The sequence below is a fragment of the Dermacentor albipictus genome, chromosome 7, assembly GCF_038994185.2.
Source record: "Dermacentor albipictus isolate Rhodes 1998 colony chromosome 7, USDA_Dalb.pri_finalv2, whole genome shotgun sequence".
Classification (NCBI taxonomy): domain Eukaryota; kingdom Metazoa; phylum Arthropoda; class Arachnida; order Ixodida; family Ixodidae; genus Dermacentor; species Dermacentor albipictus.
In genome coordinates, this window is record NC_091827.1 from 13,291,765 (window position 1) to 13,304,828 (window position 13,064).

The 13,064-nt window shown below is 45.8% G+C and overlaps 1 protein-coding gene across 9 annotated transcripts in view; it reads right to left on the reverse strand.

The window, feature by feature from the left end:
• sm (heterogeneous nuclear ribonucleoprotein L) overlaps window positions 1-13,064 on the reverse strand; it is a 168,375-nt gene that overhangs the window by 6,011 nt on the left and 149,300 nt on the right. For 4 of the 9 annotated variants that reach the window (XM_070521643.1, XM_070521647.1, XM_070521645.1 and 1 more), the window contains 5 exons: window positions 11,988-12,047; window positions 10,151-10,192; window positions 9,689-9,860; window positions 4,475-4,634; window positions 173-511 (listed from right to left, as the gene is read on the reverse strand). In XM_070521643.1, coding sequence (XP_070377744.1) covers window positions 173-511; window positions 4,475-4,634; window positions 9,689-9,860; window positions 10,151-10,192; window positions 11,988-12,047 — 773 coding nt within the window. Of the gene's footprint in view, window positions 1-172; window positions 512-4,474; window positions 4,635-9,688; window positions 9,869-10,150; window positions 10,193-11,986; window positions 12,048-13,064 lie in introns of all 9 variants that reach the window. The other 5 variants (XM_070521644.1, XM_070521652.1, XM_070521648.1 and 2 more) reach the window with 4 other exon arrangements.

Genomic DNA, 13,064 nt, shown 5'->3' on the forward strand with positions numbered 1-13,064 from the left:
TGACAGATTTTGAAATGGCATTTGGGTCTGTGGGAAACTAGCCTGCAGCTACTATCTGGCAAAATATCTGCCAAAACATTTTTTTCCTCCCGCGCAATCAACCCTCCCCCAAAATCAAACACTTTTCAGGAAGAAAAGTGGGTTCATTATGCGAGTAAATATGGTACTACACCTTCATGTATACCTTCTTGAGGTCGTCCTCAGTGATGCCGAAGGGTGTGTTGAAAAAGTGGAGGACGCGCGAGGGTGGCTGAATGCGGTTCTTGGAGGCCGCCTCTGGATTGGTGAAGCGGTTGTTGCGGTTTCCCATGAAGTCCTTGAAGGAAGGCGTGCCATCTGGCAGCTCAAACGGCAGCTGCACGTCGTTGAGGAAAGCCTGCTTGGAGTAGCCAAGCTGCATCTTGCTGTCAAAGAACTGTGCATTGTTCAGGTGTCCGACAGCTCGCTCCACAGCCAAGGGGTCACCCATCTGGACCATAGCGCAGCCGTCCTTGCTCTTGAGGAACTTTATCTGGAAAAGGAGAGGAAAACAAAACAAGCAGAAGGTCATCAAGAAACTGGCTTCACTGAAGCTTTTGCCACACTGCTGGCGCTGCCAAGGTGGCATTCAGTTGGTGTAATCTAACACCTTTTGTGGAACACAACTAGCCGCTTTTTGGGATCATGTGCAAACTGTATATGCACTCAAGCTGGTGGAAGACAGAACTGCCCAAATTGGGGAAGATGAGAGTTTAAGGGGGGACGCGGGTCTTGAAATCTCGAAAAATGGTCAAAAACGGCAATTTTCAAAAAGTGCGTTTTTGAAGTCTTTAATGTCCCAACTATGCCTCTACAAATTATTATGGCGCAATTCCTACTCGAAGTATTAAAAAAACGGCAATTTAGAAACGTCGGTGAGCCGAAATTGAACGCCAAGCGCGAGGGTTTGCCTCATTTTCAAGCTGCCGTAGCTCCGCGCGACGCGAACCGATCGGCGCCATCTTGGTCTCGTTTGAAAGCTGGTTTCCCGCTCTCCATTCTGGCGCCCCTCGGCACGCTGTAGACCCTCGTGCAGCGGAGCGATCGGCAACCCAGGCACCCGTTCTCAAGCGCGAAATCGTCGCGAGACAGCCGCTGATTGGGTGAAACGGGCGCCTCCCCGAGGCGCAGCCCTCTGATTGGCCGTGACGCCTGCCGCGGCCCCGCGGCCGCGTTGTTCGACTCCTTCGCGTCGTCTGCTTTCGCCGGCGCGCACGTCATTTTTCGCATTCATCTTTGTTTCCTAGTATTTTTCGTTCTGCCTTTTTCTTTATCGTTCTTGTAGATATTTTGGCTATTGAGTCGCTTCTTTTAACCAAGAATTTCTTGCTTTTGCGTGCCTGGTGTCGTTGTTCCGCGTGTCACGATGGCGCGAGACGCGCGCTTGAAAGCAAGCACGCGAAAAGCAGTCAGCAAAAAGAGGCGCGCATGGAATAAGAGCACTACATCGTCGAGAACTACAGCTTCGGTGATGCCGCAAGCTGCTGTGCCCTTGGTGGACGCGGCTGGACTGAGCTCGCCAACAACAGCTTCGCCGGTGGACGCGGCTGGACAGTGCCGATCGGTGTCAACTTCGGTGTTACCGCAAGTCTCTGCAGTGCCGGTGGATGCGCCTGGACTAAGCCCGTCGAAAATGCTAACTTTTGAGACGCTGCAAGTCGCTTCGGATTCCGTGTCGTCGAAAGCGGCCGAGCCGGCTGAGCTAAGCCTAACGTCGACTTCGGCGTTTCCGCACGCCGCTTCGGTGCCGACGGACGCGGCTGAACCGAGCTCGCGTGCTCAACGCTTCGACACGGTGTTTTGCGCGGAGTGCGCGGGGCGTGAAAAGTACGCAGACAACATTAAAACTTCATTGGCGAAGAAGTCCGCGACTTCCCGCAAGTTCGAGCTAATGAACGTCGGCGCAGCTAGTGAAGACGACTTTCTGAGCTTTTTTTTTTTTTGTCAAGTGCCAATGCAATACAGAGGTTTTCACAATCTTTACATGAACAGATTTCTGTGAGTTTGGTGTTATTGTGTTCAGTAATGACTGGGCTGCATGCTAAAGCATTAAATTTTTCCATGTGATAGGTAAACAAAAGTGGCAGAGTAAGCAAAACTTTGAATGCAATTTTCTCAGCTTTGCTTTTTCGATCAAATGCCTTTGCCTTACAGAACTTTTCATAGTGTTTGCATCAATTGATTTTATTGAATTAGGTATCATTTTTTTCAGTAAAACCTCAGCTACATCCTAAAGCTTTCCATTTTTCATTAAACCCAATAGGCTAGCAATTAGGTCAGATGTAAGCTAATTACTCCTGCATTGTTTTTTTCTTCCTACTTTGTTATTCATTCACGACCTCTATGATCACTTTTTAAAAATTTCTTTAGCTTTAGGATGTGCAGTGGGCCCTTGGAAATGAAAGCTATTCTTTGAAACTAGTTTTTTTAATTAAGAAATTATCATAATGGCCCGTAAGAAAAGACCTATGTGGGATCAATTATTTTGCAATGTCTTCATTTCTAGAAGAGATATATAAAATCTGAATATATATTTGGTATCAGCATTCAAAGATATATCTGCATGCCAATTTTCAGGAAGATATGTTAAGAAATAAAAAAAAAGTTTTCAAGACCCTCATCCCCCCTTAAAGGAACCAAGAAATCGCAGTAAATTTTCTTAAAATGTCATTTTTACCAAGGAGCTTATGAAGTTTCTACCGAAAATCAGCTGTGTGATGTACACTAATACTGTCAAATCTCAATAATTAAAACTCGAAGGGGCCCGAATATTTGTTCGAATTAAAAGAAGGACTTGTTTTTGAAGTATTCGTGTACCATAGCACGATGCACAAACAATGAGAGTCAAATATCGCGGCGCGCAAGCACACAGTGAGCGAAGACCACAAAACTGCCCACGCTGCCCAATGCTCGCTTCCCCAATAACGACAGAAAACGAAAGTTCAAGGAGCAAGCTAAGCTGGCGCTGGGCTGGTAACGCCAGCGGCACCAGCACAGGGGTGAGTGCACGCAGAGACCGTCGAAGATGAGCGAGTTACGAGCGAGGGCGGGAAGGAAGCGGATTTGCTTTCCCTTGCTGGATGGCGCCAATTACCTCTGCCACCTACTGCCACTGAAGCAGCAGAGTTTCCCAGGCCAGGACTGGGCCTCTGCTACTTCTTCCCTCTGCGTGCTTGCACGTTTTTCCCTTCGTCTGCTGACAGATAGGCAGCGCGTTTACCTTATTCGTCCTGCATTCTTAAAGTCTTATCATTATTAATGTCTTATCGAGATGACTAAGTCATTGCTGCTGATCATAATCATGTTGGTGTGCTTCCTTCTGTTGTGGCATCGCCTTCGCGTCCTTTTCTTCTGGGTCTGTCTTGTCATACAGAAACCAGATGCAAGTGCCGATGCCTCCCGTGGCGTCCGCTTTGCTGCTAGCGTGGCTGGCGCATTACAGTGCGAGGCAGTAACGGCAACCTTGGCATTTTAGATCAAGTAAAATTTTCGACAGGTTTCTTCATCTTTTTAGGAGTGCACGGCGTCGAGGGGTTTCTCTTAAGCCTTTCCTCTACGGCAAGGTCAGAGCGATGCTGGTCAGAGGCACCACCGTGTAATTTGGTGCGCTGCTGAGAGCATTCTTGGAGTGCGGTGTGTTCTAATTAACTGTCGCAAATGCTTGCATGTTCGAATTACCGGGCATTTTTGCCCATTGGAATACACATAACTCCGACAAGACTGTGGCGTCAGTTCGAATAAACCGAGAGTTCCAATTCTACAGTATAAGGTTCCCATTTTAAAATCAACACATAAATCTGCTACACCTTGATGTTTTTATTCTAGCTAATATATATATATATATATATATATATATATATATATATATATATATATATATATATATATATATACTTGAAGGTATGCATATCCCCTTAAAGTTCCAATGTTGCATAGAGAAGACACCTTGTTCCAAGACTATATCGTAAGGCACCAGAACAAACATGTCCTGGTTCCCGAGTCCTCCTAGTGCAAAAGGTGAACAGGGGTCTACGTGCACCACACCAACAAACGAACCTAGGTAGTGCATTCCAGCATAGATAAACACCCGAGACCACAGGATATTTATCAGTATGTTGCAAGTTAGGAAGTCCCTCTACCCGTGCACATTACGAGGCCTACATTTTGTCCCCAAAATACTGCAATGTGCCCACAGTTTTGACACAGGAGACACTGCAACTGTTCCACAGCACAAATGATAACAAAGACCAGCATAAGAGCAAGATAGTTTTAGAACAGTACAAGAATTGAGATAGCTGGCTTACAGTGACAAGACAAACAGTACAGACAGTAAATTGAAATGAACTCCTGTTTCCAGGTTCGTCTCGTAATGCCTGCACCGTTTGCCACTGGTGCAACTTTGCTCAAATGGGTGCCTCTTAGCATTGGATAGCGCACTAGACACAAGGGCACTCACTCTGACAACATTCCCATAGAGGCACAGCAGGTTGAAAAGCTTTTCAGCATTCATCTTCTCCGAGTTGAGCCCGTACACCATCAGCACAGAGCCCTGGTGAGGTCCTGCAGCCTGTGGGGATGCATTGGCTGCACCCATGCCGTAGTTGGGGCCGTCACGCCTGCAAACACAAGGATGGGTTATAGTTGCGGACTAGAGAGCAGTCCACGAAAGCTATAGTTACGAACAGCAGACCTGCCAACCTTGAGAAGATAGGTATATTTTTTTTAATGGCTAGTTGTGTTGAATTATGAGTGCAGCATAACAGGTCATTTTCTTTGTGCTTCAAAAGCCAATGCAGAGCTTCCTTGGGCTCTTTAGTCTGCTTCTGTGGTCCGTGGTTGATGGTTGAAGGTTGCTGTTCGGAGTGTGGAACAAAAGCAACGGCGCACAAGGCACGTCCGTTGCCAAACACAAACTGGCAGAGCTAGCAGGCCCACGTGTGCCCACTTATACTACTGCTAGAGAGGTGTTGGTTAACTGCTCTGTTCTCTACGGAATTACCGTATTTATTCAAATCTAGGCTGATAGTTTTTTTTTTTTAAATAATCGTATTCCAAACTCTAGGGTCGGCTTAGATTCGAGGATTTTTAAAGACACGCTAGTTTTTCATTGAAACTACTAAATACGGTGCATAGCTAGCGCCGTCTAGAGAAGTCAGTATCGCAGCTGCTACTAGTTGTGCCAGTAGCCAACCGTACACAAGCGAGGTCGCCATTTTGACCTGTGTCGTGTGGGCCGTATCGCGATTGCACCAAGCAGGAGATACCACTACAGTGCCGCTTTCAAGTGAAAAGTTGTGATAGCCGCAGAGGCATCGTCAAACCTTCAAGCCGGGCGGGACTTCGGCGTCGACAAGAAAAACGGCCGTCGTTGGAGGGGACAACGACAGTAGCTTTTTGCATGCGCCACAACGAGGATGGCATTTAGTGGACCAAAGAAAGGCCGTCACCACGAAGTGGCTACAGTTTTGGCCGACTTTGTTCGGATGCAAAGAGCAGCCGCCCTTCCAATGACAACAGAAGTGCTCCAAGCGAAAGCTAGGGAACTTTCGAGGGAGCGAGGCCTAATGCCAAAGGATTTCAAAGCCAGTCGGGGCCGGCTTCAGAAATTCATGAAGCGCTTCGGCTTCAGCCTCCGACGTCGGACTTCAATCACCCAGAATCTGCCAAGCGATTTCGAAGAAATAGTGATAGCTTTTCAGCGCTACGTGCCGCGAAAGAGAGAAGCGGCAGGCTACAACCTTGGGCAAATCGGCAAAGCCGTTCGGACGGCTGTGTACTTTGATATGCCAGTGGCATACCCCGTGAATGAAAAGGTTGCCAAGGAGGTGAAGGTGCGCTCTGCGGGCTACGAGAAGCAGCGTGCAACTGTGATGCTGTGCTGTAGAGCTGATGGACATAAACTTCCTCCTTATAGAGTCAACACCGTTTAGATCGAATTATTCTATATATCGAACAATTTCTGGACAAGGTACAGTTACAATGAGTATATATAGCAAAAATTCCGCTTACATCGAACAAAAATAGCAGCTACTCTCGATATATAGAACGTCAAGCAGCGGAAAAATGCCCCCAAAAGTTGGCTTTTCCTCGTGGTGGAGGGGAAACCCGGCCGCACGGTTCCATCCAACTGCTCTTCCTACCGTGACCGCGCTGCGTTGAGTGAGCCATCGACACCCCCACGCAAAAAATTATCATGGCCCACCTGCAGCGCCTGCTCAGACAGCCAATCAGAGGCTCTTGTGCCCTCGTCATGCAAGATGGCGAAAGTGCGAGTTGTCTCGCTGCTTTTCTGGTTCATTATATATGCGTCTTGTGGGCCTTCTCCCGCATTGTTGCCGTAATGAAGCGGCAGAATTCGCCTTTCATTGTGAAGCTCAAAATCATAAATTGGGTCGAACACAGTGACAAGTCGGATGTCCCAGCAACGTGCAAGATTCCAAGGAGCACTCTCAGCACGATCTTGAAGAACAAGGGGGAGAGTAGGGCTAAAGCGGCCAAACTTGTGACTCGGTGCCCGTGCCGGCTGACGCGAACGCACGGCCATGTACGAGTGGTTCATCCGAAATTGCTTCAGCCATGCCAGCTACCGCGTGCTTGGTGATGACTAAATTCTGATGAATGCAACGAAGCCATTGCCGGTGTTGCCAAACTTTGGAGCGAGCGGTCGGAATTTCGGGAAGCTGTTGGCGAATCAACGGTGGACGAGTTCATGAGTGCAAATGATAGTGTCGCGACCACGGCAGAACCCAAAAACGAAGACTTCATTGCCGACATCGTACCGAGCACAAGTGAAATTGGGCCCAATGAGGAAAGCAATGACGGTCCTTTGCCCACGTCCTCCTAAGTGATTGGTGCGCTTGCACTAGTCCAGTGCTTCTGTGCGAACGCAGAAGGTGGCGGCCTCAGCTGCTCCGACTCCTTAGACAATGTGGAGGAGTGCGCGAGCCACAGGCAGAGAAATTGCCCAAGCAGAAGAAAATGCACGACTATTTCATGCAAAATTAAGCTAATTTCATCAATAAAGTGATTTTATAAATGGTACGTGCTTTTATGACATCCAATTATTTAGCAGGCTTATATCAAATTATGGTCTATATCGAATTGATAGGCGTTTTTTTGCGAGTTCGATATAGCCGGGTTCAACTGTATGATACCGTATTTACTCGCATAATGATCGCACTCGCGTAATGATCGCACCCCTAAATTTTGTTGTCAAAATTCGATTTTTTTTATTTCCCGCGTAATGATCGCACCCCGAACTTGCCGCAGCGATACGTCGTGTGCTAAGTCTAGCGAATAATGATCGCGCTTACCACCTGTCGAATGCTACGCGAACGACTCTTTAAGACAAGCCAAGCGGCCTGCACGCACTAAACATTCTTAAGTAGATGCCTCATTTCATTACTTTCATCACTTTCCGCACTTCCAAGACAAAATGAGGTACAACCAAACTTGCCTTTATTATGGGTTGCCTTTATAATGGCTGATGTCAACAAAAACAATAAAGGCGCATTTCGATTCTTTTCATCTGCTTTTGCACTCGTGAGCACGCAACAAATCGCGCGCGGCAATGACAGTAGCCACGTTTACTCCGATACGTTAAAAGTGTACCCTATTCATACGCCGACGCTCGTAACACAGCGAAGATATTCGCCCACCCTTAGCGGAAACGTGCCGTATTAGGATAGTAGTGAAGACAGATGCCGCAGTTTCCGCAGCATGCCCGTCATGTGTTTTTATGTCACTGGCAGCTAAGTGCGCCCACCTGTTTCTGTCCCCTCAAAGTGGACATGGCTACGTTATTGCCGCAAAATTGCCGATATTAACGATAATATTCATCACTGATACGGAAGAAACTGTTTCAATGCACGTAATGTACTCACGAGAAGAAAAAAGAAATCGCGTTTGGCGCGTTCGGCTTGCTCCGCCAGCCGCCATTTTTGTTTTGGTGTCCCGCACCCGCAATCTCGCATCCCGCAGCAAACGCGGGACGAAAAAAAAAAATTTTTTTTTTTTGGCGGAAAGTTTAACCCGCGTAATGATCGCACCCCTGAATTTGCGTCAGTTTTTCTGACAAAAAAAGTGCGATCATTATGCGAGTAAATACGGTATTTAAAAGGAAGACGCTGCCTGCTTGAGAAACTTTCCCAAGAAATGTCATCACGCGGGCAAATGAGAACGGGTGGATGACAGGTGCGATGGTGGAAGAGTGGGTTAACGTTGAGTGGCGATGGCGTCCAGGAGCCCTTTTGACAAAGAACTGGCTCTTTGTCGTCGATTCTTACCGTGGGCACTTGACCGACAACGTGAAGGCTACGCTCGCCCAAGCGAACACGGACCTCGCTGTCATACCGGGCGGCATGACGGGCCAGTTGCAGCCACTTGATGTATGCATCAACAAACCTTTCAAGGATCGTCTGCAGAAATATTACACAAACTGCTTGACCGACGAAGACCACATGCTAACGGCAACGAGCCGCATCAAACGTCCATCGCTATCGCAGCTGGTGGGCGTGGGATGACATCCCAGGTACTTTGATTGTGCGCGCCTTTAAAAAGTGCAGCACATCTAATGCGCTTGACGGTACCGAAGATAGTGCACTGTTTGAAGGTAACAGTGACAAGGAACACAGCAACGAGTCTAGCAGCGATGACCATATTGAATGAGCTCTGCACGTTCAGATTTAATAAATGCTGCTTGCATTTTGTGAACGCTGCCCTCGCTTTTTTTGTTCGGCCTACATTCGAGGTAATGTATATTTTTTCTTTGCTGGCTTTGGACTTCAGGGGGTCGGCTTAGAATCAGGGTCAGCCTAGATTCGAGTAAATACGGTATTCAATGAAACAACAAATTTTACCTAAATAACCTCACCACCAGAAATATATGTCGTCAAGCGCACCGTTCTTTTAATAAAGCAAATAGCTTTCTTGAAGCATTTTGCTACTTGCTTACATTGACAATCATTATCGTTGAGTTTTGCACAAGTTTATCTTTACCGCTTCTTCTATATACATATTACGATGATTTCGTAGAGGAAACAATGGTACTGCCATGGGGGTGATGGCTAGTAATATGGATTTGTCTAATATTCATGCTTTTGGCTTCATGATGTTCTGGTGACATTAGTTATTGCGCTTTGTATATCTACAACTTTTGAAGGACACTGAACACAGCAAGGCAATCAGTTCTCTCCAATTTGCATATCATCAATGCGAATAATTGCAATGTAACAATATTTTGTCGAAAATGATCATTTTACAAAGTCACATAGCCATTAGAAGCCAAAAGGAGCTTTGGAACATACACGCACTAGCAATCATTCCTGGGAGTCTGGCTGAAACACCAATTTGCAGCTTCCGTAGACACCAGTCCAGAGTTCCATGCAGTAATTTTTTTAGAGAACTATATGGGTCATCCTACTTTGGCCCACAAGGTGAGGGTTGGAAATTTAAGGTGAACAAATCTAAACTATTAGTTCTGACATGAAGAGTCCCCTGCATGAAGCTATTATGAACCAAAGGAGGCTACTGTTAAACGGTGCTAATGTTCTGCAACCTCAGAATGGTCCTGTTGCTAGTAAATGAGATAACATCACATGCACTGAAAAATAACTTTTACAACCGGAAGGGCATGTCATGCTGTGTGACAAAAAATAAAAAAGGAACTCGCCCATCGTGAGGTGGTCCGCCATAACGGTCCTGCGGGGGGCCGTTGGGGGGTCCTCCGTAGCCGTCATTGTAGCCACCACCTGGGCTGTTGTACTGGCCTCCCCTTGGACCATAGTCATAGTCGCCACGGTCGGGGCCATAGCCGGGACCGGAGGCAGGGCCCCTGCCGTCTCCTGAGTTGCATGCAGGGAAAAGGAATGGCCTGTGCTCAGCAACACGTTCAGAAACAAACCAGTGTACATAACGTAACTAAACAGAACTTTTCACACGAGGTAATACCCTGAGGCAATGCAAAATGCTTGATGTAACAGGCAATGTAAAAGGCTTGAATTTCTATCATCTTGGCAGTGGGAGCAAGATGCCACTTTACGTGTCAATTATGTAGTGAAATGGCAAACATTAAAGCAGTACAAAAGATATGGCCTTTGCAAAACAAACAGAAATAAACAAAAGATTGCTATACCTTCGTGATAGTGCTGATACTCTGGCTCAGTGCTGCTGTCTTCTGCACCCAAACAGTTTATTAAAAAAAAAGGTGAAAACAATGCACTCCATAAAAGTACCTGGCCTCTTTTCCACAATGACATCTTCCAAGGTGGCAGTAACAACCAGTACCACAGTAAAAACCAGCATTAAAAAGAATAAAATAATTAAATAAATAAATGAAAAGATAGGTAAAAGACAAAAAGTCGAACAAATCCAAGACACTTTAAACAGGGTAACCGTGAGGATTGCCCAGCAGTTTATTAACTGTTGACACAAACTATTTGCAATAAGAAGGTTTGCATTTGAGGAGCAAAGTACAGGGTGTTTCAGCGGACACTTTCAAAAATCTTTGAAGTTGCCTGTGGCAGATATCACAATTCTAGTTCCTGAGCTGGTCTACTCGAAGCGGCGGACAATACTAGAAAAAAAAAAAAAAATGATGCAAAACTGAGTAATTACATTATGGCCCATACTGCAATTTACAAATTATAGCCGTGGAGTTCACAAGGCGGATCCACTGGGAAGGAATTTTCAAGATGACCCCAGTGTTGAGATGTAAATTCGTGAACTTTGCGGAGAAATGCATTGGTGCTCCAGTTGATTTGTTAACGAAACCTCATTTCATGCACTGAAGCACACAAGTAACTGGCACGCCAATGCATTTCTCTGCAAAGTTCAGGAATTTACATCTCGAAACTGGTGTCGTCCCGAGAATTTGTTCCAAACGGATCCACCTTGCGAAGTCCACTGCTATAATTTGTAAATTGCAGTAAGGGTGATAAGATAATTAGCTAGAGAGTTAATTAGTGAATTCTTGTTAATTAGTCAATTTTGCATTATTTTTTTTTTTGTCCAAGTAGTGTCCGCCGCTTCGAGTAGACCGGCTCATAAACTAGAATTGAGCTATCTGCCAAAGGCAACCTTTAAAAAATGTTGAAAGTGTTTGCTGAAACACCCTCTATAGCTGGACTTTAAGAAGCAGAAGCTTGATGTGGGTGAGTTGGTTATGCATACTTGATGAAATGAGCGCTACGAAGATGCGGACGAAAGAACACATGTACGACAGACAAGCGCCTTGTCTGTCGTACATGTGTTCTTTCGTCCGCGTCTTCGTAGCGCTCATTTCATCAAGTTAGTATAAGAAGCATGAGAATAAACATGTCATGCACAAAAAGGACACCACGAAGATGACGAACACTACACAGTGCTTGCTATGTGTCTTCTTTGTGTCAATTCCATTCAGAACATGCTTATTTCTGAAGATCACCAATTAGCTTAAAGTCGTGTCGTGCTGGGTGACAAGAATGGATGTAACATTATCAAATGTATGATAGTAAATCTAGAATGATTCTTCCCAATATCAATTTGCAACAAATACAAGCTTATAATCAATGTTGGATCTAATGCAGTATTGGCTTCATTATAATAAGGTTGAACTGTATTTGATAACATTCTCAACACACTACAAACCCCATTAGCACACAACATACTGAGACAACAGGAAACTTGCCAAAGTAAGGTTGAGAGAAGGTCCAACAGCTACAGATAGAGTAGAGAGAGGCCACACATTACGGTGGTAAAAAATCCTTTCAACAAGTGTCACTCACTGCACTGATATTAAAGCCTTCATTATATTAGGCTGCTCAGGAAATTAAAGACACTAAGGCTGATGGCTTTAGCAGCATTGTAAAGAAAGTATTAAGTGTCGTGCATTAAGCAAGTTGCTAAACGCAGAGCACGTCTTCCTTGCTTTCTGTACTGTCGTTTAATGAATACACTGGGGCAGGGTGCTAGTCGAAACTTCGCACACTTACTGTAGTTTCCAAAGCCACGAGGCTCCCCAAGAAGTGCTGGGCGCTCACTTCCACTCTTGCCTGGGCAGAAATAAGCCAGGCATGTGGTCATCATTCACGACTTACAACGAACAGCAGTCGAAAGTGCACCAATGGTGTGTACCCCTTTGTAAAACAAAGCTGCCATAGTACTGTCAATAATACCAATAGTTGAGTGAGCAACAATCATTCAATAGCACAGAGAAGAAGCCAAATCTCCACAGCATCAGTACCAGCAGAATGTGTGTTCTGCTGGTACTGGAACTGACAGATTATCTGGTTGCCTACGGTTCCTTAATGTGCCCCTGAACAGAAATACATGGTGGTTTTTGTAGTCTGTTCCCATGAGAATGAGGGCACAGAGGACAGGCACTGAACACACAAACTCATTAGAAATACTGTCAAGCCACTGCTGCAGGTAAGACAGACAGACAATGAATGTTATTGATGACGAAGGCGTGATATGATTATGAAGCATGCTGTAGCTGGGGGACACTGGATCAATTTCGAATACCTTAGGTTCTTCAAAGTGCACCCAATGCATGGCACACAGGTGTTTTTGCATTCCTCTCCATTAAGATGTGGCCATCACAGCCGGGATTTGATCCTGCGACCTCGAGCTTAGCAGCACAAACTGCTGGAGGTAACACTAGCAGTCTAGCCTGATGTGTTCAATTTGACGTTGCAAGCAGCGACGGTGCCTTGCTGTAGTTGACACAATATTAGATGACTATGGCAAAATTCCTGGCCTGAAGGAAAGCTAAAATCCTTGCCAAATATTTTGCTATCACCTACTGATCCGGATGGCCTCAGGGCATGGATTCATGGCCCCCTATTTATTTCACTCCTCTCCTCAATCATGGATTCTGGCCTGGACTCCCTGACATAGGAGATGCAAGACTGACATAAGCCCGGAGTTTAACCACCACCGCCACACATTTTGAAGTTGCGGAATATGGATAGGATAAATTTCATAGCTCCTGAACCTCCTGAGCGCCATAAGCAATTTATGGACCTTGCATTAGGGCTTGGCAACAGACTTCAGACAGAAAAGCTTTG